The sequence below is a fragment of the Theropithecus gelada genome, chromosome 8, assembly GCF_003255815.1.
Source record: "Theropithecus gelada isolate Dixy chromosome 8, Tgel_1.0, whole genome shotgun sequence".
Taxonomy (NCBI): domain Eukaryota; kingdom Metazoa; phylum Chordata; class Mammalia; order Primates; family Cercopithecidae; genus Theropithecus; species Theropithecus gelada.
Genome location: NC_037676.1, coordinates 72,301,040 through 72,328,272, shown reverse-complemented (window position 1 = coordinate 72,328,272; position 27,233 = coordinate 72,301,040). Strand labels below are relative to the sequence as shown.

Sequence of the window (27,233 nt, the reverse complement as noted above, 5' to 3'; positions counted from 1 at the left end):
ATTTTTTTTTTTTTTTTTTTTTTTTTTGAGACAGGGCCTCACTCTGTCACCCAGGCTACAGTGCAGTGGTGCCATCTTGGCTCACTGTTACCTCTACCTCCTGGGCTGAAGCCATCCTCCCACCTCAGCCTCCTGAGTAGCTGGGACTACAGGCATGCACCACCATGCCCGGCTAATTTTTGTATTTTTTTTTTTGTAGAGACAGAGTTTCATCATGTTGCCCAAGCTGGTCTCCAACTCCTGGACTCAAGGGACCTCCCTACATCGGAATCTCAAAGTGCTGGGATTACAGGTATGAGCCACTGCACCCAGCCATCAACTGTCAAAACTTATGGTACAGTCAAGATACATGCATTTCATCATTGTAAATTTTACCTTTCAAAAAAAGAACCATAAACAAATGCTGAATTTTATTTAATGATATGCATGCTGAAGTTCTTTAGTGATGAAGTATGCTGATGTCTGCAGTGACTTCTTACTACTCCTTGGTAAATACTTGCAAGTAAAGCTGTAAGGATACTTACATCTTAGCAAGTGTTCTCTGCGAGACCTGGTGTCTGCCAACATTCCAACCTCAAGCTGTCTCCTCCACACCAGTTCTGTGAATCAGCCAAGCTTCCTCCAGGCTTAGGGCCTTGGCACCAAGGGTTCTGTGGCCCTGGAGTGCCACTTGTCCTCATCTCCTTCACCAAGTTCATTTCTACACATCTTTCCAATTTGATAGGTTAGAACTCTCTTGTACTCCCAGCCTACATTGAGGCTTGTTACTTGTACTGCACTTTCTTCCCTCCTTATTCAGTTCATAGTGACTCATTCATCAAGTATTCACACACATACAGACCTTCTTCATTAGGCTGTTAAGGGGATCAAGACTGCTTTATTCACAGTTGTATTTCCTGTACTTGGCTTGCTGACTGGCCCATCAATAGGCAGGCATTCAAAAGAAACTTTGTTATGTAAATGACTAAAAGGCAATTTGAATACGATTTTACTTCTTTTTTTTTTTTTTGAGACGGAGTCTCGCTCTGTCGCCCAGGCTAGAGTGCAGTGGCGCGATCTCGGCTCACTGCAAGCTCTGCCTCCTGGGTTCACGCCATTCTCCTGCCTCAGCCTCCCAAGTAGCTGGGAGTACAGGCGCCCGCCACCTCGCCCAGCTAGTTTTTTGTATTTTTTAGTAGAGACGGGGTTTCACCGTGTTAGCCAGAATGGTCTCGATCTCCTGACCTCGTGATCCGCCCGTCTCGGCCTCCCAAAGTGCTGGGATTACAGACTTGAGCCACCGCGCCCGACCACGATCTTACTTCTTATGTGAAAGACAGGCAGCATTAAAGAATTGGCAATACTCCCAAGGTGCGGTAGCTCACACCTGTAATCCCAGTACTTTGGGAGGCTGAGGTGGGAGGATGGCTTTACACAAGGAGTTCCAGACTAGACTGGACAATATAGCAAGACCCCTGCCTCTACGAAAAATTAAAAGGTTAGGCGGGTGTGGTGGCACATACCTGCAGTCCTAGCTCCTGGGGAGGCTGACACAGAAGGATTGCTTGAACTCAGGAGTTGGAGGCAGTAGTGAGCCACAATCATACTGCTGCATTCCAGCCTAGGTGACAGAGTGAGGCTCTGTCTCTATGAAAGAAAATGAAAATTTTTAAGGCCAGGCATGGTGGCTGTAATCCCAGCACTTTGGGAGGCTGAGGCAAGTGGATCCCTTGAACCTAGGAGCTTGAGATCAGCCTGGGCAACATGGTGAAATCCCCATCTCTACAAAAAATACAAAAATTAGACAGGCTGAGATGAGAGGATCTCTTGAGCTGGGGCAGTTGAGGTGCACTCCAGCTTGGGCGACAGAGCGAGACCCTGTCTCAAAAAAAAAAAAAAAAAGAATTGGCAATATTCAGTGTTAAATGAGGCATGGAGAAACAGGCACTTGCCCTCACTGCTAGAGGAAGTATAAATTGGTATGGTTTGAAGTACGTGTTTATTTTGTATTTTTTGAGACAGAATCTCGCTCTGTCACCCAGGCTGGAGTGCAGTGTCATGATCTTGACTCACTGCAACTCTGCCTCCTGGGTTCAAGCTATTCTCCTGCTTCAGCCCCCACCCCGAGCAGCTGGTATTACAGGCATGTGCCACCATGCTTGGCTAATGTTTGTGTTTTTAGTAGAGACAGAGTTTCACCATGTTGGCCAGGCAGGTCTTGAACTCCTGACCTCAAGTAATCCACCCACTTCAACCTCCCAAAGTGTTGGGATTACAGGCATGAGCCACTGTGCCCAGCCTTGAAGTACTTGTTTAAATGATCAGTGTTTATACCTGTTGATCCAGCAAGTTCACACTTGGACATTTCTTCTACAAGGAGCACAACTATGTGTCTGTATATCAGTGTTTCTGTAAGTTGCTGGAAGTATTGAAAAACTGGCAACAACTTAAATACCTTTCAAGAGGAGGCTGATAAACTATGGGCACACCTATAAAATGGAAATTCTGTACCATGCAACCATTATAAAGAATAAATTTTCCAGTGCAGTGGCTCAGGTCTGCAATCCCAGCACTTTGGGAGGCCAAGGTGGGTGGATCCCTTGAGTCCAGTAGTTTGAGATCAGCCTGGGCAACATGGTGAAACCTGTCTCCACAAAAAAATACAAAAATTAGCCGGGCTTCGTGGCCCATGCCTGTAGTCCCAGTTAGTTGAGGGGAGGGGGCCGGGTGGTGAGACAGGAGGACAGCTTGAGCCCAGGAGGCAGAGTCTGCAAAGAGCCAAGATCGTAACCGCTGTACTGCAGCCTGGGTGACAAAGTGAGACCCTGTCTCAAAATAATAAGAATAAAATAAGATTAATTCCACTCTACTGATAGGGAATGATGACTAGTAGGAGCTAGGCCGTTGCAGAAACGGGTGAAGTATAATTCCATTTTTATTTTTACAAAATCGTACGTAATCCTACACAATTTAAACGTATAGTGGTTTTTGTTTGTTTGTTTTTAAGGAATGGGGGTAGGGAGCAAACCAAACTGTTGATCAGGATTATCTCCTACAGTAGAAATGGAAAGCAAGGATTTCGACTTTTCTTTTATCGATTTCTCCCAACTCCTTAAAACAAGCCAGTCTTATTTAAAAATAGTGTCAAATATAGTAAACTCTGGATTCTTTGCAAAACAAACCTCCAAGATAAGGTTTGATGTTGCTTCTGCTAAAATAAAGCTATAACACTTCCGTGCACGAAAAAACAGCCTCTTGAGGACCTGCCACCCACAGACCACCCAAGTGCCCCCACATCATTCTTGAAATCCTACCTGTGAAGCCCAGGAGGAAGTATAGCTAATGCCAGTGGGTCTAGGAGCTCTGGGGTGAAGACGCCTCCGGAAGGAAAACGGCAACAGAATTTATTCTACTTTTCCAAGTAAACAATCCTTCCACAGAGGCACTTTGGACAAGATGCGACCGGTACTTTTCACGTTTTCGATCTATCGGCCAAGATCCTATCACCTCAAAACAAGGAGACGAGGAAACCCTGGGATCTTGATCCCATTTCGATTGAGAAAACAACACGCTCCTTGCGAAGCGAAACGGGGCTGGCCGCGGGCAGCGTAGAACCACGCGAAGGCGTCGGGGCGGGCGGGCGCGGGGACCAGGGCGACCCGGTGCAGCGAAGGGGCCGAGCGGGCGGTGGGGTGCGCGGGGAGACAAGGCTGAGTGCACGCCGCCCGCGCCCTCGAAGGCGCGAGTCCGGCTCTTTCCTCCGTTGTTGGAGCCCCGCCGCGCCCTAGCGAAGGCTACAGGGTCAGGTTCCCCGCACCGAGAAGCCCAGAAGCCCGGTTGTGGGCGCTCTGAAGATCCGGGACCCCGGCCTCCCTCCCCCGCCAGCTTTAGGGACTCTGGCGGCGTCTCTTAGCTGGGTGGACGTTCCTCCTTTCCCTCTCTCCTCCAAGCCGCTGCCAGGCCGGGGGTGAGGCTGCACCTCAGTCTTCAGCCCCCAGGGCCGCGCCCAGGGCGGGTCGCTCCCCATTCAGCTAAGAGGAAACAGCGGCCGGGGGGAGGCGAGGAACCTGGCCCGGCTCACCCGGCAAGACCGCGTTTCCCCCACCCTCGGCGCTTCCTTCTGTGAATGTGAATGGAACTAAGCGCTCCTTTCTCTCCCTCAATGGCCGGCGAGGGGAATTCAAATGCGGTCTTTGGGCGCTCGGTATGGGTCTGGACTTTGGTTTTCAGAGCCTGCGCGTCCAAGGTCGCGAGCCTTCCCCGAAGGAAATGACAGCTGCGGCGGCGCAGGAGGCCCATCCTCGGTAGTTTAAAGCCACTTAAGGAATAAAAGCCCCCGAGAGAGCAAAACGACCACCCGAAACCTCGGAAGCGTCGGGGGTGCCGGGCCCAACGCCCCCACGTGTCACTGCCGGGGACTCGCGGGGGGCCGCTTCCTAGCGCTCGAGGCGCGCCCGCCTCATCCCCAGGTGTCGGGAACAGACGCCCACCAGGTGCACCAGCGGGTCACACGCCGCCTTCGGGCTGGCTGTGCTCTTCCGAACTGGGAGCGGAGAGTAAGGGGCTCGACCCCGGGACGCCAGTCAGGCCTTCTGGGCTCCGGTTCAGGGTGTGTGCGCGCGCGGGGGACCTTATATGGGGGCCCTGGGTAGCACACGTGTCCGGCTTTTTGCTCCCCGACTCCGCACGCCTGGAGCGGCAATAGTGCCTGCCCTAGAAGGCCAGCGGAGAGTGCTCTCCACTAGGGTCCCAGGGAGGGTTTGGAGAACTGATGAGTTAAGTGCGCGACCCCAGGGGACAGAGGGCTAGTCGAGATTCGGCCAATGGCAGTAGTGGGCGGGGAGAAGACGACGCGGGGATCTGCGTGGGCCGGGTCACTTCCCTACCCTCGCCCTCTTGATGCCCCGCGGCCCCGCCCGCCCTCTTAATCCTGGCTCAGCCCTCAGGGCCCGCCCGAAGTCTACCGAGCCCGAGTGGCCCCGCAGCGCCCTGGAGGCGCCTGCTCCGCGGTGGCGCTCTCGGAGGTGGTGTCGGAGGTAGGCGCGGGGCAGGGCGTGCCCGGGGCCCTGGGCTGTGGTCTTCCCGGGCCGCTGGGGAGAGCCGCAGCACCCGCTGGCGCAGTTCGTTTTGGATGGTCGTTCTGTCCTCTCGGGGGCTTTGAATACCAAGTTGCAGATCCCTGAAGTCGGAGGAGGCCAGGAGAGGGGGGCCTTTGGAGGATCGGGAGGAGACGGGCCGCTGCCTGTGTTGTGGCTGACCTCTTCTCCTGACCCCGTGTTCTTTAATTTCTGAGTCATGACCCTGCTTGGTTTTCTTATTGGGCTCATTGATCTCAAGACCCGCCGGCCCTAAAGGGGCTTCATTCTTCGGCCTCGGTGAACTTGCTGCCTGTCTATTAAAACGCCATCCTTTCCTGGCGGTGCGGGGGCGGGAGGACTGGCAGTAGCCGAGGCTCTCCGCCTCTACCTGGCCAGGGCTAGTCCACGCGGCTCCCGAGGGACGACCCCAGGCCCCAGTAGTCCTGGTAGAATGACTGGAGTTTCCGAGGGATCCGGGGAATGTGGCAGACGCTGCCCACAAGGGAAAAAGGGGTTCAGGCGGTGCATCCTAGGGCAGCCAAAAGTGGCGCGCCCCTCCCCTGCGGGCATCAGGACCGCCAGGACCCGCGGGGTCAGACCGCTGGGCCGGAGCAGGTCGCGGTGTCCCTGGATCTGCCCGGGGGCTCAGGGAGCGCGTCTCCATCTGCGCGGTGCGACCCAGGGTCCTCGGCTCTTCCCAGCTGAGGGCCCAGGAGCGCCTGGAGCTGTCGCTTGTTCCAGTGCCCTCCGACCGCCTGCGCTCGGCTCCCGGCCCAGCCCCGGGTTTGGGAGGGCCCCGCGGCTCCCTCAGACCCTACCAAAGAGTTTTGTAGGACAGAGGAGAAGGAAGGAGAGGGAACTTCAACGGGTTTTGCAGGAACCGGGTTGGGGGCGGAAAGCGGAGAGCGAGTGTGGGAAAGCGGCCGGGCTTGGTGAAGGGGTGCTTGGAGAGGGAAGGCGAAGGCAACACTAACCCGGAATTAAGAGTCAGACGAGATCCCGGCAGATTTCCAATTGGGGCTTTTTTGTGTTTGCTTCTATTGCTGTTTTTCGTTTTGTCTTAATTGTGGGAGAGGGCTGGCGGGATCGCACTGGGGGCGTTTATACTGTTGCCTTGGATCTGGGGCTGGCTCGGGTGGAGGAGGCTGGCGGGGAGGCGCGGGTCGGACCCCGGGCAGCTCCCGCGCGGTGTCCTCAGCGGCGCCCGCTTTTCCGCAGAGCCGCCGAGCGTGCGGGCCCGGGATGGCTCTACCCCGGCCAGGTGAGGCCGCGACTCAGGACAAAGTGTGCTACCCGCCGGAGAGCAGCCCGCAGAACCTGGCCGCGTACTACACGCCTTTCCCGGCCTATGGACACTACAGAAATAGCCTGGCCACCGTGGAGGAAGACTTCCAACCTTTCCGGCAACTGGAGGCCGCCGCGTCTGCTGTCCCCTCCATGCCCCCCTTCGCCTTCCGGATGGCTCCTCCCTTGCTGAGCCCGGGTCTGGGCCTACAGAGGGAGTCTCTCTATGATCTACCCTGGTACAGCAAGCTGCCACCGTGGTACCCAATTCCCCACGTCCCCAGGGAAGTGCCGCCCTTCCTGAGCAGCAGCCACGAGTACACGGCTGCCAGCAGTGAAGATGTGGGCCACCAAATCGTTGGTGGCGACAACGAGAGTGGCCCGTGTTGTGGACCTGACACTTTAATTCCACCGCCCCCTGTGGATGCTTCTCTGTTACCTGAGGGGCTTAGGACCTCCCAGTTATTACCTTGCTCACCCAGCAAGCAGTCAGAGAATGGTCCCAAACCCTCCAACCAAGAAGGGAAGTCCCCTGCTCGGTTCCAGTTCACGGAGCAGGACCTGCACTTCGTTCTGTACGGGGTCACTCCCAGCCTGGATCACCCAGCCAGCCTGCACCATGCGATTTCAGGCCTCCTGGTCCCCACAGACAGCTCTGGTAAAGGGAGTTCACACCATTTGGGAGTCGAATTGGATGGGAATGCAGGCAGGATGGGGAAGAGGTGCTTCCAGGTGGAGCTGAGGCTGTAGAGGGCGGAAAGGGGGAGGTATTTCCGTGAGAGCCAGGGCCGTCTAGGCTCACTTCTGAGGCCCTGCTTGCTTAACTGCATGACCAAGGTTGGTTTTAGTGAGAGCTAAGGACCAAGAGAGAAATGGTTCCTGCAGTGAACTCCCAGGTAGGTTCAGATTCTATGCTAACATGCAGTGACAGCCTTCAGCAGTTCACACCTAAGAGTCCTAGCTCAGCTAGCTACCCTGACCTTGACTTCCAACCTTTGGACTTCCAACCAGTCTTCTTTGACTAATCAAGCATTACCTATGATCCTCAAATTCTCTGAATTTGCCTAATGAGGTTAATTACATAATCTTCCATGAGGCTGTTCTGAGTCTCAAATGAGAAATTGTATATGGAATTGTATGCAGTGAAATCATATATGAACAGACCATATAAAATGAGCAGGGAAAAATAGAAACAACAAATAAACATCAAACTGGGATGATGGTTACTTCTAGGGAGTTAAGGAGGGAAACACCTTATAAAAGCACTTTATAATACATTTTTAATGAAAAATTGTTTTGTTTTAACCTGCCTTTTGCTAGGGTCTGATTCTCTTCCTCAAACTGTGGATAAAGACTCCCTTCAACTTCCAGAAGGTAGGCAGGACTCCTTGCATGGATTTCTTTCCCTGAACTAATGCCGAGTCAACTCTCCTCATTCTCTTTTCCTGCCTCTGCTTTCCCCTAGGTCTATGCCTCATGCAGACTGTGTTTGGTGAAGTCCCACATTTTGGTGTGTTCTGCAGTAGTTTTATTGCCAAAGGAGTCAGGTTTGGGCCTTTTCAAGGTAAAGTGGTCAACGCCAGTGAAGTGAAGACCTATGGAGACAATTCTGTGATGTGGGAGGTAAATCTGTTTCTGATGGGTCTGCTGCTGAAAATGGTGCGGGAGACTAGTGGGGGGAAATCTTGGCCTTTGCCTTTCTGGGAGAGTCCTGGTCAGAGAGAGAGGACATCCAGGGCAGATATCTGTGGTTTGTGTTGCCTGTAAAAGGAAGGAATGGCCAGCGTTTGCTCCATGAGGATAGCACCTCTGCATGAATTCTGTGTTTTGTGGGTGCCTTACGTCATTTTAGTCTGGAAGATTAACTATGGAATATACATTTAAAGAATCAATGCATTGTATTATATATATAGACAAAACCAAATGCTTTAGATATTATAGAGTGCTGAAAGTATGCTAAAGAGAATAAAAACAAGTTTTAAAATTCAATATTATTCACCTATAAAATTAGTCAAGGATTTTAAAAAAAACAACATACTCTTCAAGATCTAGTGATGATATATTAGGGATATGCTAGTGGACTGCATTTTATTACCTGCAGGAGAAAACCATTTGTCAGAATGTATCAGATACCTTAAAATGTTCAAAGTCCCTTGACCCTGAATTTCTACTTCTGGGAATATACTACAGGAAAACAATCTGAAATCGGGACTATGTGGAATATGTTAATCCCAGGGTTGTTTATAATAACAAAATGTTGGAGACAGTGAAATTACCAGCAGCAGAGAAAGAAATAATTTTTCGTGTTTTTTTTTTTCTTCTTCTTGAGACGGAGTCTTTGTCTGTTACCCAGGCTGGAATGCAGTGGCGTGATCTCAGCTCACTGCGACCTCTACCTCCTGGATTCAAGCAATTCTCCTGCCTCAGCCTCCCGAGTAGCTGGGATTACAGGCATGCGCCACCATGCCCAGCTAAGTTTTGTATTTTTAGTAGAGACGGCGTTTCACCATGTTGGCCAGGCTGGTCTCAAACTCCTGACCTCATGATCCGCCTGCTTTGGCCTCCCAAAGTGCTGGGGTTACAGGCGTGAGCCACCAAACTTGGCCTTGAAAGAAATAATTCATAGCTCCATTAATATGCGTGAAAACTAAGTGGGAGTAAAATATAAAACTATTCAGTTGTGTTTAAGTGGTAGAATTAAATACGATGTTTTTGTTTCACTTACCTCTGTTTATGAAATTAACATGCTCACTATAGGAATTTGGGAATCAAAAAAGTGATTATAGTAAGAATCTTTTAGAATATGTTTCATTAGGTAGGCTCAGTGGCTTACACCTATAATTCCAGCACTTTAGGAGGCCAAGGTGGGAGAATCAATTGAACCCAGGAGTTTGAGGCCAGCCTGGGAAACAGTGAGGCCCTGTCCCTACAAAAAATTTTTTAAAAATTTGCCAGGCGTGATGGTGCATGCCTTTAGTTCCAGCTACTCAGGGGGCTAAGGTGGGAGATCATTTGAGCCCAGGAATTCGAGGCTACTGTGAGCTGTGATTGAGCCACTGCACTCCAGTCTGGGCGACAGAGTAAGACTCTGTCTCTAAAAACAACAACAACAACAAAAAAAACCCAATATGTGACATTACCTACAGAGATGTCCTTAAACTAACAAATCTACCTTGGCATAAGTAGATTTATAAACCACTTGTAATTACATAGAAATCGGAATGATAGAAGTTTATTTGGTGGACTCAAGTGTGATATTTAGGTTATAAGTATTAAAAAATTATTTTGTAGATTAGACCAAAAAAGAAGTACAATACAAACTTCATGTCTTATTTCATTTAGATATTTGAAGATGGTCATTTAAGCCACTTTATAGATGGAAAAGGAGGTACAGGGAATTGGATGTCCTATGTCAACTGTGCCCGCTTCCCCAAGGAGCAGAACCTAGTTGCCGTGCAGTGTCAAGGGCATATATTTTATGAGAGCTGCAAAGAGATCCATCAGAACCAAGAGCTCCTTGTGTGGTATGGAGACTGCTATGAGAAATTTCTGGACATTCCCGTGAGCCTTCAGGTCACAGAGCCGGGGAAGCAGCCATCTGGGCCCTCTGAAGGTGAGTGCACACCCTTACCTCGCCCAGTGAGGGCATTCCAGTAGAAGGACTGGGCTCTTTTCCACAAACCCTCCATGCGCAGCTCCTGCCTCCTAAAGGCTAATGCAGAGGACTAACCGAGAGTGTCTCTAACCAGGAGGGCATTACCCAGGTGAAGGAAAGCATCCTCAGTTTCCCAAAGCTGCGGAAGCTACTCCTATTTATAAAGATACTTGCTCTTCTTCCCGACCTTCCACCCCAAGAGTAAAAGAAAATGTACTAAATGGACGTAACTTTTACCATGGGGGAGCCAGTTTCTGATTCATCTCTGCCCAGGCTAATGTAGCTGAAGTCAATTCACCAGAGCAGTGTTTTTCAAATGGTGGGTTGCAGAGTTGCATGTCTTAGTGGGGTGGGAAATCAATTTAGCGGTCGAGACCCACATTTAAAAAACAAAAAAAAGAATAAGTGTAGAGTGGAATAGAAAATATTGATGGGAATCACTTAAGAGTAAGGATTGTTTTGTGAAATTTCGATTTCACATGGGCATATGTGTGTATGCTGGGTGTCGAGTATAAAATACATTGCCTACAATGGGTCTCAGGCAAGTTTGAGAAATATTGAGCTGGACTCTCACTCTCAAACTTTAATGTGGGAATGAATACCCGGGGATCTTCATGATGCTGGTTCCCATTCAGGGTAGCGGCCCAGGATTTGGTATTTTTATCAACTTCCAGGCTGTGCTGCTGGTCCTGGTCCCTGGACCACATTCCAGCAGCAAGGGGCTAGGGAACCACCAGCCCACTCCAGGGGTGAGACTTTGGAATTTGCACGTTAAATAAGCTCTCCAAGTGATTTCTAGATACACTAAAGTTTAGGAACTACTAATCTAGTAGGAGGTATATTATCTTGTATATACATTTATATACAAGATAAATGTATATGGCTGTAAATAAGAGAGAAGGCAGGCTGGATATGGTGGCTCACGCCTGTAATCTCAGCACTTTTGGAGGCCGAAGTGGGCAGATCACTTGAGGTCAGGACTTCAAGACCAGCCTGGCCAACATGGTAAAACCTCATCTCAGGCCGGGCACAGTGGCTCATGCCTGTAATCCCAGCACTTTGGGAGGCTGAGGCGGGCGGATCACCAGGTCAGGAGATCTGAGACCATCCTGGCTAACACGGTGAATGAAACCCCGTCCCTATTAAAAATACAAAAAATTAACCAGGTGTGGTGGCATGCACCTATAGTCCCAGTTACTTGGGAGGCTGAGGCAGGAGAATCACTTGAACCTGGAAGGCAGAGGTTGCAGTGTGCCAAGATCGCACCAGTGTACTCCAGCCTGGGCAACAGAGCAAGACTCTGTCTCAAACAAAAAACAAAAAACCTCTTCTCTACTAAAAATACGAAAATTAGCCAGGCATGGTGGCAGGCACCTGTAGTCCCAGCTACTGGGGAGGCTGAACCAGGAGAATCATTTGAACCCAGGAGACAGAGGTTGTGGTGAGCCAAGATCATGCTACTGCACTCCAGCCTGGGCAACAGAGCAAGACTCTGTCTCAAAAAAAAAAAAAAGAGAGAGAGAGAGAAGGCAAATTATTATGATATAATAAATGTGTAAGGAACAGGTTTTTTTAAAAAAATGGGCCAGGTGTAGTGGCGCATGCCTGTAATCCCAGCACTTTAGGAGGCCGAGGCAGGTGAATCACCTGAGGTTGAGAGTTCAAGACCAGTTTGGCCAACATGGCGAAACCCTGTTTATACTAAAAGTACAAAAATTAGCCGGGCATGGTGGTGGGCGCCTGTAATCCCAGTTACTGAGGGAGGCTGAGGCAGGCGAATTGCTTGAACCTGGGAGGCGGAGGTTGCAGTGAGCTGAGATTGGACCATTGCACTCCAACCTGGGCAAGAAGAGCGAAATTCCGTCTCAAAAAAAGAAAAAAAAGAGTGAATTGCATCTGCATGCCTGTTTTCCTGCTAGACTGAGATGCTTCAGGGCAGGAAATAACCCTAAACACCTTAGTATCTCCTGCTTCTGGATCCCAGTGCGTACTGAGTGAGAGGAAGACATTAGAACTAAGTTGGAAAAAGCTGCTTAGGAATGAAATGAAATAAGGCACGTGTAAGGCAGAGGGAGAGAGGGAAGGCAATCAGACTCAGGGAATAGTGAAGCAGAAGGCAGGGAAGTGTCCACCAGAAATCAGGGGATAAATAATGAGCAGTCATTATTTATCTAATGATAAATAATGGTCCCAATGATGAGGGGCTGTCAGAATTGTTTTGGTGAACTATCTTCCTACTCCCCCAGGTATCTTATCTCCATGCTGGGTTCTCCCCGCCACTGAACCATCATAAGCCCTCATTCTGTTGCTTGTTCTGATCACCTCTGATATCTGCATACAGGTTGAGTATCCTTTTTCTGAAACGCTTGGGACCAGAAGTGTTTTGGTGGGTGGTGTGGGTGTGGGAATGTAGGTAAAGATAGGAATGGAGGCAAAAATGGTTGGGATTCTCTATGATCTATGGAGCTCTAAGTTGTCTCGTACTTAGCACCAAACCAAGACCTGTTGGTCACTTCCCGAAATGTACCAACTCCTTTTGAAATAAAAGTCAACAGGCTGGGCATGGTGGCTCACGCCTGTAACCCCAACACTTTGGGAGGCCAAAGTGGGTGGGTCACCTGAGGTCAGGAGTTCACGACCAGTCTGGCCAACATGGTGAAACCCCATCTCTACTAAAAATACAAAAAATTAGCTGGGTGTGGTGGCGCATGCCTGTAATCCCAGCTACTCAGGAGGCTGAAACAGGAGAATCACTTGAACCTAGGAGGCAGAGGTTGCAGTGAGCTGAGATCGCACCACTGCACTCCAGCCTGGGCAACAAAGTGAGACCCCATCTCAAAAAAAAGAAAGAAAAGTGAGCAATGGATTTGAAAAAAGTACCTGCTTAATAACTGACAAGATGGTTATCATTATCCTTTTGAGAAATCATTATTATTTTTTGAGATAGGGTCTCACTCTGTCACCCAGGCCGGACAGAGCAAGACTCCGTCTCAAAATAAAGAAATAAATAAATAAAGCAAAATATTGTGTAAAATTGCCTTCAGGTGGTCCAGGCGCGGTGGTTCATGCCTGTAATCCCAGCCCTTTGGGAAGCCGAGGCAGGCAGATCACCTGAGGTCATGAGTTTGAGACCAGCATGACCAACAATGTGAAACCCTGTCTCTACTAAAAATACAAAAAAATTAGCTGGGTGTGCTGGCGAATGCCTGTAATCTCAGGTACTCAGGAGCCTGAGGCAGGATAATCGCTTGAAACTGGGGGGCGGAGGATGCAGACAAAGCAAGACTCCATCTCAAAAAAAAAACAATTACCTTCAGGCTATGTGTATAAAGTATGTATAAAACAAAACATAAATAGACTTTATATTTAGACTTTGGTTCCATCCCCAAGATACCTCATTATGTATATGAAATATTCCAAAGTTGGAAAAAATCCTGAAATCCAAAACACTTCTGGTCCCAAGCATTTCAGAAAAAGGATACTCAACCTGTATGCTATTAACTGGAATAGTATGCAGATATCAGAGGCAATCAGAGCAAGCAACAGAATGAAGGCTTATGATGGTTGAGTGTGGGGGAAACCCAGCATGTAGAGAAGATACTTGTGTTACAGTTCTGAATCAAGTGATACCTGATGCTTACAGCATTGTTTTGAGGACATATATTTTGGACAATGGAGGGAAACTTGTAAACGACTTAATTTGTTGGGAATAATTATAAATGAATGCTAATTTGTTAATCTATTAATATGAATGGTTTGGATGTGATAAAAAGGAAAGAAAAATTAAAATCCCATTGCATTCTCAAATGAGTTTTTTTCCCCAAAGGCTTTTTGGCCAGGATTGGTGGTAGGTGGGAGCCTTCCCCTTTAAGGTCTTGAGTGGTGAGGGAAGGGTCTAGACTGTATGTGGGCGGGTTATTTGAATATGTAAGCATTCCCCTCTTGTGAGGGAGAGGGAATTTCTGTGTGTGTTTTGGGGTGTGGAGTGTGAAGAGATAGGGGGAGGGAGGATAGGGAACAAGATAAAATTAGGAAGGATAGGGAACAAGATGAAATTAGGTTTCAGTTCTGCTTAAGTGGTTGTTCTTAAGCGAACTCAGTACTGAAACTATTCTAAATTTTGGTGTGCTTTATTGCTTATGTTTGTAAAATTGCTGACCCTCTCTTCCCTTCCCACCCCAGGAAGCAGGAAGGACAGGTATTTCTGACCAATAAAAATTCTACCTCTGTGCCAAAAAAGTGCCCCGGCACGGGGATTCTGAGAGTATTAGCACCTCAATGAAAGTGATAGACAGAGCAGGGCAATGGATCGGCTTGGTATTGGTAGTTGCCTTCCTGGTTATTTACTTAATGAATAGTTTATTTCCTTAGCCACCTGTTAAATGTGCCTGGGATGTAGTTGTCAACTAACAAAGTCCCTGATGGACAGCTTCCCTGCTGTCCTGATGCTGAGAAGATTTCTATCTGCAGACTCTTGCATATAGACTCACTCTTGGCTGCTCTTCCTCCCTGGGGTCAAACAATGAAGTCTCAGTGGTGCATTCATAGTCAAAGCCACTTTATCCTCTGGAATCCAGAGTGTCCTCTGCAGGGATGCTTTTGTAGGTGGCCCCTGTTCTGTCGCCTTCCCCCAACACATAGACACCCCTGGATGTGGGACCTGCTTTGCTAGAGTCTAGCTACACCCTCTCTAACTTCTCTCCTCCTCCCTCCTCCATTGATAAAAACAGATTTACCTCTCTCAGTCTTACCTGCCATTCAGTGATAGTATCACTCACATTGGTAAGACTCAGTAAGTATTAGAATTAAATTAGTCATCACAGTAACCCTGTGCATTAGGGAAGTCAAGATGCTTTCACCCTTACTCTACACACAAAGATTCTAGCTGTGGAATCTGCCACAAGTTTTGAGTAATGAAGTATAAACTAAGAAGGTCCCTCGAACTTCGTAGAATGGAACAGCACTGTGAAGCCTGGGAAGTCAGCTGCGGGTGTCCTGGTGACTGCCTGAGCTTGTAACTCAGGCTGATCTTAAAGGCACAAAGAGAAATAGGTTGGCCTCAGTGTATTAACCTTGTAACAAATGCTAGGCAGGAATGTGTTCAAGAGCTGCAGGGTTGCACTGCTCTTAAATGGGGCTAGTGGAAGGGTCTCTTCAATAGTACATTTCAAGGAACAAAAGGGAAAGAGAGCCTATAGGTTAAGATGTTTAAGAGACATAGCAACCATATACAACATGTAGACTTTGTTTGAATCCTAATTTGAATGGACTGACCAGAAAGTAATTAAACAAATATATATGTGTGTATATAAGTACATATATGTTTCTATAAAAGAATAAGAGTTAATTGTTTAGGTATGACAGTGTAGCAACGATACATTATGTTTATGCCTTTTTTTTTTTTTTTTTTTGAGACAAGATGTTGCTCTGTTGTCCAGGCTGGAGTGTAGTGGCTCAATCACTGCTCATTGCAGCCTCAACTAACTTCCCCAGGCTCAAGCAATCCTCCTGCCTCAGCCTCCTGGCAACTGGGACTAAAGGCGTGTACTATCATGCCCAGATAATTTTTATTATTTTTTTATAGAGATGAGATCTTACTATGTTGCTCAGGCTGGTCTCAAACTCCTGAGCTCAAGCGATCTGCCCACTTCAGCTTCCCAAAGTGTTGGGATTACAGGCGTGAGCCACTGCACCTGGCACAATTATGCTTTTTTGTGTGTGTGTGATGGAGCTTTGCTCTTGTTACCCAGGCTGGAGTGCAGTGGTACAGTCTCAGCTCACTGCAACCTACGCCTCCCAGGTTCAAGTGATTCTCTTGCCTCAGCCTCCCAAGTAGCTGGGATTACAGGCATGCACCACCACGCCTGGCTAATTTTGTATTTTTAGTAGAGACGGAATTTCACCATGTTGACCAGGCTGGTTTTGAACCGTTGACCTCAGCCTCCCAAAGTGTTGGGATTACAGGTGTGAACCACTGTGCCCAGCCACAATTATGCTTTTTAAAAAAAAGTCATTTTCTAAAGATTACAGTTAGATATTTTTGAGTCAAAGGATGAATTAGTATTAAAATAATCTACTATGGGGAGTGGTGATATAAATGAAAGCAAAATTAGTTATGAGTTGGTCAAAGCTTGGTGTTTGGCACTTGAGGGTTTATTACACTATTATTTTCATTTTGGTATATGTTTGGTATATGGAGTAAAATGGTTTTTAAAAATTATCTTGCTGGCCGGACACGGTGACTCACGCCTGTAATCCCAGCCCTTTGGGAGGCCGAGGCGGGTGGATCACAAGGTCAAGAGATGGAGACCATCCTGGCCAACATGGTGAAACCCTACCTCTACTAAAAATACAAAAATTAGCCGAGTGTGGTGGCACGCCCCTGTAGTCCCAGCTACTCAGGAGGCTGAGGCAGGAGAATCACTTGTAGAGGTTGCAGTGAGCCAAGATCGCACCGCTGCACTCCAGCCTGGGCAACAAAGCAAGACTGTCTCAAAAAAATAAAAATAGGCCGGGCGTGGTGGCTCAAGCCTGTAATCCCACACTTTGGGAGGCCGAGACGGGCGGATCATGAGGTCAGGAGATCGAGACCATCCTGGTTAACACGGTGAAACCCTGTCTCTACTAAAAAAAAATACAAAATACTAGCCGGGCGAGGTGGTGGGTGCCTGTAGTCCCAGCTACTCGGAACCCTGAGGCAGGAGAATGGCATGAACCCGGGAGGTGGAACTTGCAGTGAGCTGAGATCCGGCCACTGCACTCCAGCCTGGGCAACAGGGCAAGACTCCGTCTCAAAAGAAAAAAAAAAAAAAAAAAAGATTATCTTGGCCAGGCACAGTGGCTCACGCATGTAATCCTAGCACTTTGGGAGGCCAAGGGAGGAGGATCACCTGAGGTCAGGAGTTTGAGACCAGCCTGGCCAACATGGTGAAACTCTGTTTCTACTAAAAATACAGAAATTAGCCAGGCGTGGTGGCAGGCACCTGTGATCCCAGCTACTTGGGAGGCTGAGGCAGAAGAATCGCTGGAACCTGGGAGGCAGAGGTTGCAGTGAGCCAAGATTGTGCCACTGCACTACAGACTGGGCAACAGAGCAAGATTCCGTCTCAAAAAAAAAAAAGAAAATTCCTCTTTAAGTAGCCAAAAGAACTATTGGCTAAAAATAAATAAATAAATACATAAATACATAAACAAATAAATAAAATACCTTTTGAAGGAACTAGGGAGGAAAGTAACTGAAGAGACATTGTGTTTGCTGTGTTTGACAGAGTCTGCAGAAGGCTACAGATGTGAAAGATGTGGGAAGGTATTTACCTACAAATATTACAGAGATAAGCACCTCAAGTACACCCCCTGTGTGGACAAGGGCGATAGGAAATTTCCCTGTTCTCTCTGCAAACGGTCCTTTGAGAAGCGGGACAGGCTTCGGATCCACATTCTTCATGTTCATGAGAAGCACCGGCCTCACAAGGTGAGTATTAGGAGGACACACGACCCGCCATCACGTTCTGTCTCCCTTCCCAAGCTCCTGAACACGGGGAGTTGCCTTGTAGGTGCTAGCTGCATGGCTGTGCTGCCGACGGACACCCTCTGAAGGAGGAGAGGATAGTATTACCCAACAGGCATGCGTGAATAGGCACAGCGATACACACGTGTTAGGATGCATGTACCAGCAGAGGGAGGAACATGGAGGAAGGAGTGTCCACGGCCACCTGGACACGTGGATTATGAAAGATGCACAGAAGTGGCCTTGAGCCAAGTATAGGAGGACAAATGGGGTATCTAGTTTATACTGGTGGCAGGGTTAGTTGGGCAGGGAAAAAGGGTCGAGCCGTTCCAGGCAAGAAAGAATCTGGCATGTGCTCCTGGGGAAATGCACCTTGTTCCATATCTGTGCAAGTGTGTTGACGGGTATAGGTGAGGAGGAAGCGAAGGCATGGTGCTTCCAAAGAGCGGAAGGCCTCTACCGCAGGCCGAGGATTTTGTAAGACAGAAAAGCAGTAATGACATTAGGGAGCCATTCCAGATACCTGGATGCTCTGCTAGGCTTGGTGCAAAAAAGTACAAATATACCCTTAGGCTTAATTAAAAGGAGGACAAGGCTTGGGCACAGATGTATTCCTTTTTTTTTTTGAGACGGAGTCTCCTCTGTCGCCCAGGCTGGAGTGCAGTGGCGCGATCTCGGCTCACTGCAAGCTCCGCCTCCCGGGTTCACGCCATTCTCCTGCCTCAGCCTCCCAAGTAGCTGGGACCACAGGCGCCCGCCACCACGCCCAGCTCATTTTTTGTATTTTTTTTTTTTTTAGTAGAGACGGGGTTTCACCATGTTAACCAGGATGGTCTCCATCTCCTGATCTCGTGATCCTCCTGCCTCAGCCTCCCAAAGTGCTGGAATTACAGGTGTGAGCCACGGCGCCCGGCCAGGCACAGGACACAGATGGATTCTTGCTTAACTGTTGGCCTTGTCGGAACTACCTCAGGCAGCTACGATCTTGAGCCCATTTTCCTCTTTTGAAAATTGAGAGTAATCATCATAAAATTGTCCTTATTTCTTCCTTCCTTCCTAAGCTTCTGGAAAAGTCATGCTTAATTACTATATTATTTGTATATATAGTATATATAGTGTATATATAGTGTATATATACTATATATTTATTATACTATAAAATTTGAATACATTTACAATTATCATGTATTTGTGTAATTCTAAAAGGATTTTAAAATATCAGGATGGTGAAGGTATTTCTCGCTTATTAGACGGACAAAAGTGAAAACTATCCAGTATTCTGATAGTGAAAAGTTTGAGACTGCATGTTCATCAACACAAAACTAATTATATAAATGATGGCTTACTGGCCAGGCGCAGCGGCTCACGTCTGTAATCTCAGCACTTTGGGAGGCCAAGTTGGGCAGATCACCCGAGGTCAGGAGTTCGAGACCAGCCTGGCCAACATGGTGAAACCCCGTCTCTACTAAAAATATAAAAACATTAGCCGGGTGTGGTGGCGAGCACCTGTAGTCCCAGCTACTCTAGAGGCTGAGGCAGGAGAATTGCTTGAACCCTAGAGGCAGAGATTGCAGTGAGCGGAGACTATCGTTGCATTCCAGTCTGGGTGGCAAGAGTGAGACTCCATCTCAAAAAAAAAAAATTTGTCTTATCAAGCAAAAACCAGATTACGGAAGATGTATAGAATGCTCGCTCTCTTTGAAATTAGAGGACTGTCGACCAGGAGGTCAGTAGATGACAGGACTGATGAGGAAGCTGGTGATAGTGAGATGATAGCTTACTCTTCAACAGATGAGGTGCTCTTACAGTAGAGTGGAGAAAAATTTTTTTTTTTTTTTTGAGACAGTCTTGCTCTGTTGCCCAGGCTGGAGTACAATGGCATGATCTCAGTTCACTGCAACCTCCACCTCCTAGGTTCAAACAATCCCCCCACCTCAGCCTCCCAAGTAGCTGAGCTGAGGCTATAAGTACGCGCCACCATGCTCAGCTAATTTTTTGTATTTTTTGTAGAGATGGGCACTTGGTGCACACCTGTGGTCCCAGCCACTCGAGAGGCTGAGATGCCAGAATTGCTGAAACCTAGGAGGCGGAGGTTGCGGTGGGCTGAGATCGTGCTATGGCACTCCAGCCTGGGCAACAGAGTGAGGCTCTGCCTCAAAAATATAAATAAATAAATAAATAAAAAGATCTGCTCTCTCCTCTGCGCCTAAGCATGCCTGGAAAGAGGATGTGAAAGCTCGGAAACCTTTCTCAGAGGAAAATAGTTTTTTCTCTTTAGTAAACGTAATTTCCTTAAAAGTGATGTCAAAACCAAAGGCCTTCTGCTTTATCCCTGGCAACCCCTCCGGTGCTTGCACCTCTCTCGTAGTTTACTTCACCTGGTGTGAAATTCCTGAGACAGTTTCGAGAGGAGTTGCCAAGGTCAAGACTTTGGAGAAACAACATTAATTATTCACAGCGTGTGTACAAAATATTAACCTCTTCATGAAAGTTCAACATGTCTCAGATCATCTGCTACTGTGCCTTGCCATGGAGGCTTACATGTTCATTGCCACCCCTCCTTGACTTCTAGCTCCTGGTTTCTAGCAGTGTGGAGCACATAGTAGGTACTCTGTAAATCATAGATAATTGTTGAGTTAATTGTACAGTGCTTGTAGTTGACTCATAGCGCTGTGAGGAAGGCAGAGCAGGTATTTTGCCCATGAGCAAGATCGGAAAACTAAGATTCCAAATTTAACTGATGTGCTGTAGTCACGCAGCTACCTGTTGAGAGAGCAGGACTAATTCAGGCCTCTGCCATACACCACAAACTTGTTCAGCTCCCACATTCCACATCTGAAGCAAGAGTTCTCTCAGGTCGGGTGCCGTGGCTCACGGCTATAATCCTAGCACTTTGGGAGGCCAAGGCAGGAGGATCTGTTAGAGTTCAAGACAAGGCTGGGCAACATAGTGAGACTTCATCTCTGCAAAAAAAAACTTTTTAAGTTAGCTGGGCCGGGCGCGGTGGCTCACGCCTGTAATCCTAGCACTTTGGGAGGCCGAGGCAGGCGGATCACAAGGTCAAGAGATGGAGACCATCCTGGCTAACACCGTGAAACCCCATCTCTACTAAAAATACAAAAAATTAGCCGGGTGTGGTGGCACACGTCTGTAGTCCCAGCTACTCAGGAGGCTGAGGCAGGAGAATGGCGTGAACCCGGGAGGTGGAGCTTGCAGTGAGCTGAGATCGCGCCACCGCACTCCAGCCTGGATGACAGAGCGAGACTCCATCTCAAAAAAAAAAAGTTAGCTGGCTTAGTGGCGCCCACCTGTAGTCCCAGTTACTCAGGAGGCTGAGGTGGGAGGATTGCTTGAGCCTGGGAGTTCCAGGCTGCAGCGAGCTGTGATTGTGCCACTGCAGTCCAGCCTGGGTAACAAATTGTGATCCTGTCTCAAAAAAAATAATAATAATTTTTTTTGAAAAAGAGTTCTTCTCTAACCCCAGGTAAATGCAAGATTGAAATGGACTTGTTAGAGGAAGGTGTGATTTCAACTATATTTTTCTTTTTCACCTCAGTGTTCTACATGTGGGAAATGTTTCTCTCAGTCTTCCAGCCTTAACAAACACATGCGAGTCCACTCTGGAGACAGACCATACCAGTGTGTGTATTGTACTAAGGTAAATGGAACCTCTTACTAAGGGATGTGTCCTGAGCTCTGCTTGGGTGTCTATGTATAAGAACTTGAAACAAAGCCTGGCTTAATGAGTTCTTGGTAAATGTTAGTCAAGTATCAGCACAGTCCTCATTTCCACCCCTAAATATGCTCGACTTTGCTAAAGATGGTTAAATATAACCAACCTCCTATTGCCAAGCTGGCATTTAGGGTACATGTAGTAAAATACATTCCAAATTTATGGAGACCTGATGACCTATTACATAGTATTTAAAAGCACTAGCCAGGTGTGGTGGCTCACGCTTATAATCAAATTTTCCGTGCATTGGTGGCTCATGCCTGTAGTCCCAGCTACTTGGGAGGCTGAGGCTGGAGAATTGCTTGAGCCCAGGAAGTGGAGGTTGCAGTGAGCCGAGATTGCACCACTGCACACTCCAGCTTGGGTGACAGAATGAGACACTCTCTCTCTCAAAAAAAACAAGGGGCTGGGGGGCGGTGGCTCAAGCCTGAAATCCTAGCATTTTGGGAGGCCGAGTCGGGCAGGCGGCTTGAGATAGGGAGTTCAAGACCATTCTGGCTAACATGGCAAAACCCCATCTCTACTAAAAATACAAAACTTAGCTGGGCATGGTGGCACATGCCTGTAATCCCAGCTACTTGGGAGGCTGAGGCAGGAGAATCACTTGAACCCGAAGGTAGAGGTTGCAGTGAGCCAAGATCATGCTACTGCACTCCAGCCTTAGTGACAGAGTGAAACACCATCTAACAAAAAAAAAAAAAACAACTCACTATTTCGTAGTATTTAAGAGCACAAACTTGGCCAAGTTTCAAGTCCTGCCTCTGGTGCTTACCTAGCTGTGCCACCCTGAGCAAATCCATGAACTCCTGCTAGTTTCCACATTGATAAACTGGGGAGATTAGTCTTTACCAAGTTGTTGGATAACATCAGTAAAATATATGAAACTCTTGTAACAGTGCCTGGCACAACATAAAAAGTAGTACTGGAATGTTAACTGATACTATTACTACTTTAATCTGTGAAGGATGCTACTGATGTAATTTTCTATAGGAGCATTGCAGAAGCGGCATCTAGTCTATGTTACACAGAATACAGAGTTGTAAAAACAAATGAGTCATGTGGTTAGACATTGCTGTAATAGAAACAATAGGTTGACCACACTTTAGACATATTACACCAAAATAGCTCTGTGCTGTCCAATGTGCAGTTAGCGGTTAATCATATGTGGCTATTTCAATTAGTAAAGACGAAGTAAAGTTGAAAAATTCAGTTCCTAGGTTGCATTAGCCACATTTTACGTGCTCAGTGGCTCCATGTGGCTAGTGATTCCCAAGCTGGACAGCGTGGGTTCAGAATATTCTCATTATTGCAGAAAGCCCTGTTGGAAAGCACTGGTATAGCTTATGTTTCTGTCACTGAGTCATTTACTTTTTACAATAAAGCCGCAAAAGAAGTAGAGGCTGTCCTACAGCTACTTCTAAGCCTCTCAAAATGAATAAAAACATGAGTCTACCAGATTAGGGCAACTAATACCTCCAAAGTGTGTGTCAATAGAATGAAAATAATTGGCATAGAAAAACACCGCTGAGCCGGGCACAGTGGCTTACACCTTTAATTCCAGCAATTTGGGAGGCCAAGGTGGATGGATCACCCTGAGGTCAGGAGTTTGAAACCAGCCAACATGGAGAAATATCATGTCTACTAAAAATACAAAAATTAGCTGGGCATGGTGGTGCACCTATAATTCCAGCTACTTGGGAGGCTGAGGCACTAGAATCGCTTGAACCTGGGAGGTGGAGGTTGCAGTGAGCCGAGATCGCGCCACTGCACTCCGACATGGGTGATGGAGTGAGATTCTGTCTCAAAACAAACAGACAAACAAATAAAACAAACCTACAAACCATCTCAAAAAGTTTAAATTAAAAAGAAGAAGAAGAAGAAGAAAACCAGTAAAGCACTGACTTATGCAAAGACACTGGCCGATATTAGCTTCTGGTCGATATTAGCTTCTCCTTCTGTAATGAGGTTTGTCCTGAAGTATGATCCTAGGACCCACATCAGAATTGCTTGTTTAAATGCAGGCTCCTGGGTCTCATGTCAGATTTTTGGGGTCACACTCTCTTAGGTAGGGTTGGCAATCTGCTTTTTTTTTTTTTTTTTTGAGACTGAGTCTGGCTCTGTCGCCCAGGCTGGAGTGCAGTGGCCGGATCTCAGCTCACTGCAAGCTCCGCCTCCCGGGTTTACGCCATTCTCCTGCCTCAGCCTCCGGAGTAGCTGGGACCACAGGCGCCTGCCACCTCGCCCGGCTAGTTTTTTGTATTTTTTAGTAGAGACGGGGTTTCACCGTGTTAGCCAGGATGGTCTCTATCTCCTGACCTCGTGATCCACCCGTCTCGGCCTCCCAAAATGCTGGAATTACAGGCTTGAGCCACCGTGCCCAGTCTTTTTTTTTTTTTTTTTTTAAGAGAGAGTCTTGCTTTGTTACCCAGGCTGGAGTGCAGTGGTGCCATCATAACTCACTGCAGCCTCGACCTTCTGGGCTCAAGTTATCCTCCCACCTCAGCTTTCCAAATAGCTGGGACCATAGGTGCATGCCACCATGCCTAGGTAATTTTTTTACTTTTTTTTTTTTTTGTGAAACGGAGTCTCGCTCTGTCCCCCACCCAGGCTGGAGTGCAGTGGCGCGATCTCGGCTCACTGCAAGCTCCACCTCCTGGGTTCACACCATTCTCCTGTCTCAGCCTCCTGAGTAGCTGGGACTACAGGCGCCCGCCACCGCGCCCGGCTAATTTTCTGTATTTTTAGTAGAGATGGGGTTTCACCGTGGTCTCCATCACCTGACCTTCTGATCCGCCCGTCTCAGCCTCCCAAAGTGCTGGGATTACAGGCGTGAGCCACCGCGCCCAGCTAATTTTTTTTACTTTTTGTAGAGGTGAGGTCTTGCTATGTTGCCCAGGCTGGCAATCTGCTTTTTTTTTTTTTTTTTAAATACAGAGTCTCACTCTGTTACCCATGCTGGAGTACAGTGGCTCAATAACTGCTCACTGCAACCTCCACCTCCTGGGTTCAAGAAATTCTCCCATCTCAGCCTCCCAAGTAGCTGGGATTACAAGTGCATGCTACCATGCTCGACTAATTTTTGTATTTTTAGTAGAGATGGGGTTTCATCATGTTGGCCAGACTGGTCTTGAACTCCTGACCTCAGGTGATCTACCCACCTTGGCCTCCCAAAGTTCTGGGATTACAAGCATGAACCACTGCACCCAGCCAGCAATCTGCTTTTTTAAAAACTGGACCTCCAGATAATCTATCCACTGAAGAACCACTGTTCTAACATCCAGTGCTTCTCAAAACCAGGCAGAAGGACACGTCAGTGGAGTCCTTTCTGATTAAGGCTACTGCTGATGACCAGAAGTGCTCTTTGTCCTTAAAACTCAAGGTTTGTCTGTAAGGATGAGCAACAATGAAATTGACGCCTTAGTTTAATTGGTTGTCCAGCTCATGGAAGTTGACTTTTTCTTGTACTCTGTGTTTCTGTTCTCTGCAGAGGTTCACTGCCTCCAGCATACTCCGCACACACATCAGGCAGCACTCCGGGGAGAAGCCCTTCAAATGCAAGTACTGTGGTAAATCTTTTGCATCCCATGCTGCCCATGACAGCCATGTCCGGCGTTCACACAAGGAGGATGAAGGCTGCTCATGCAGCATCTGTGGGAAAATCTTCTCAGATCAAGAAACATTCTACTCCCACATGAAGTTTCATGAAGACTACTAGCCCTGCCAGGCACAATGACTCATGCCTGTAATCCCAGCACTTTGGGAGGCCGAGGCAGGTGGATCACTCAAGTCCAGGAGTTAGAGACCAGCCTGGGCAACATGGTGAAACCCCATCTCTACCAAAAAAATACAAAAATCAGCCGGGGGTGGTGGCACATGCCTGTGATCCCAGCTACTCAGGAGGTTGAGGTGGGAGGATGGTTTGAGCACAGGAGACAGAGGTTGCTGTGAGCTGAGATCGCCCCACTGCTTTTCAGCCTAGGTGACAGAACCAGACCCTGACTCAAAAAAAACAAAAACAAACAAACAAAAAACCCCAAAAACGACTAGCCCTCAGAGTGTGGAGACAATGTAAAAACAAGGGATTCAGATTCTATTTCCTTTTATGGGTTATAGAAGTCCCTGCAGTTGGCCGGGTGGCTCACGCCTGTAATCCCAGCACTTTGGGAGGCCCAGATGGGCAGATGAGCTGAGGTCAGCAGTTCAAGACCAGCCTGGCCAACATGGTGAAACCCCATCTCTACTAAAAATACACAAATTAGCCTGGTGTGGTGGCGCATGCCTGTAATACCAGCTACTTGGGAGGGGAATTGCTTGAACCCAGAGGCGGAGGTTGCAGTGAGCCAAGAAAAAGGTAGATTTTTCTCTACTCTTTGCCTTGGGCCTCCAGTTATACTATGTGGTCATCATGTATTATATTTCTTTATAGAAAAGATTCTTTTATATATATAAAGAGACAGAGAGGCAGGTCCCAACATGTTACCCAGGCTGGTCTCAGACTCCTGGGCTCAACTGATCCTCTCACTTCGGCCTCCCAAAGTGCTGGGATTATAGGTGTGAGCCACTGCATCAGGCCTAGAACAAATTCTCTAAAAATTCACTTATCATACTGTGCACTTGGCAGAAACAAAAACAAACAAAAACCCCACTAAATAAATAAATGAATAAATATTAATTTAAAGCCAAGTGTGGTGGCAAACACCTGTAGTCCCAGTTGCTTAGATCCCTTGAGCTCAGGAGTTTGAGGCTGTAGTGCTCTGTGATCACACTTGTGAATAGCCAGTGCACTCTAACCTGGAAACAGCAAGATTCCCACCTCTAAAATATACATAAATAAATTAAATACAAATAAAAATTTGGCTGGGCACAGTGGCTCATGGCTGTAATCCCAGCACTTTGGGAGGCTAAAGTGGGCAGATTGGTTCAGCCCGGGAGTTCCAGACGAGCTTGGGCAACATGGTGAAACCCTGTCCCTCAAAAAAAAAAAAAACAAAAAAAAGACTAGCCAGGTATGGTGGCACATGCCTGTAGTCCCAGTTACTCAGGACACTGAGGTGGAAGGATCAGTTGAGCCTGGGAGGTCGAGGCTGCAGTGAGCCGTGACGGTGCACAACCTGGGTGATAGAACGAGACCCTGTCTCAAATAAATAAATACAAATAAATAAGAACTCATTCGAGTCAGAGCTTCATTAGTATTGTAACTATCTTCAGTCATGAATTAATATTCCATCTTTATTTTGATTAATTTTAAACACTTTGTTCCCACCCCTCCCCCACTACATGACAAATGCCAGTTAATGTGTTTAGCTCCAAAGTTACTTGGAGGGCACAGAAGTTATTTGTCCCACCATCTGTGATGTTAAGTAATTGGGGAAGAAATATGATAAGCAAATGAAGATAGGCTAAAAAAAGATACCGATATTGCTCTAGGTTTAAACCTGATTTCATTACTGATGAATAGACAGTATGAAATAGACAGGATATTTTGGGGGTTTTTCTAATTAGCTAGTTCTTGCTAATACAGAATGCAGAGCACAGACAAACACACAGAGGCCCACTGAAAAGAAAAATGTGCTCTGCATGGTATCCTACAGCTGAGGCAAGTGTTCGGGGAATGGGTTTCTCTAACGTGCACAGAGACATCAGACTCAACTCATATGTGGATCATAATATCCAACATCTATGGAGCATTGACCCTGTGAGATGATGCCACTGAGTTTACCACTTTACAGATGAGGAAATTGAGACTGAGAGAGATGAAAGAAGTGGGGCAAGCTGATTTGCCTTTAAGAGGCAAAGCCACCTCTGCCCAGCTCCAGAGCCCAGCCTCCTAACTAGCCTCTATGCCCAGTTTATGGATCCTGTTAAGAAAATAGCATTTTTCTGGGCCAGGTGCCGAGGCTCGCTCATGCCTGTAATCCCAGCACTTTGGGAGGCTGAAGCGGGTGGATCACCTGAGGTCCGGAGTTCGAGACCAGCCTGGCTGACATGGCAAAACCC

The 27,233-nt window shown here is 47.6% G+C and overlaps 1 protein-coding gene across 2 annotated transcripts; it reads left to right on the top strand.

Moving 5' to 3' along the window:
• The first annotated feature begins 4,495 nt into the window (after positions 1-4,495).
• PRDM14 (PR/SET domain 14) lies at positions 4,496-25,802 on the top strand. Of its 2 annotated transcripts, none has more exons than XM_025394351.1 (8): positions 4,496-4,588; positions 6,276-6,999; positions 7,662-7,715; positions 7,807-7,964; positions 9,684-9,954; positions 17,265-17,467; positions 21,060-21,161; positions 24,724-25,802. In XM_025394351.1, the coding sequence occupies exons 2-8, from the start codon at positions 6,300-6,302 to the stop codon at positions 24,949-24,951; spliced, it is 1,716 nt and encodes a 571-aa protein (XP_025250136.1). In that variant the 5' UTR covers positions 4,496-4,588; positions 6,276-6,299; the 3' UTR covers positions 24,952-25,802. The 2 variants fall into 2 exon arrangements, with proteins under 2 accessions (XP_025250136.1, XP_025250134.1); XM_025394349.1 differs by lacking the exon at positions 4,496-4,588 and adding an exon at positions 4,858-5,015.
• Positions 25,803-27,233: the final 1,431 nt, after the last annotated feature.

What these genes read in the sequence shown, in the direction of transcription:
- PRDM14 (XM_025394351.1), top strand. Translation starts at nt 6,300, where the DNA reads ATGGCTCTACCCCGGCCAGGTGAGGCCGCGACTCAGGACAAAGTGTGC. An exon ending in AGAAGCACCGGCCTCACAAG is followed by an intron (nt 17,468 to 21,059) that starts GTGAGTATTAGG and finishes TTTTCACCTCAG; the next exon opens with TGTTCTACATGTGGGAAATG. An exon ending in AGTGTGTGTATTGTACTAAG is followed by an intron (nt 21,162 to 24,723) that starts GTAAATGGAACC and finishes TGTTCTCTGCAG; the next exon opens with AGGTTCACTGCCTCCAGCAT.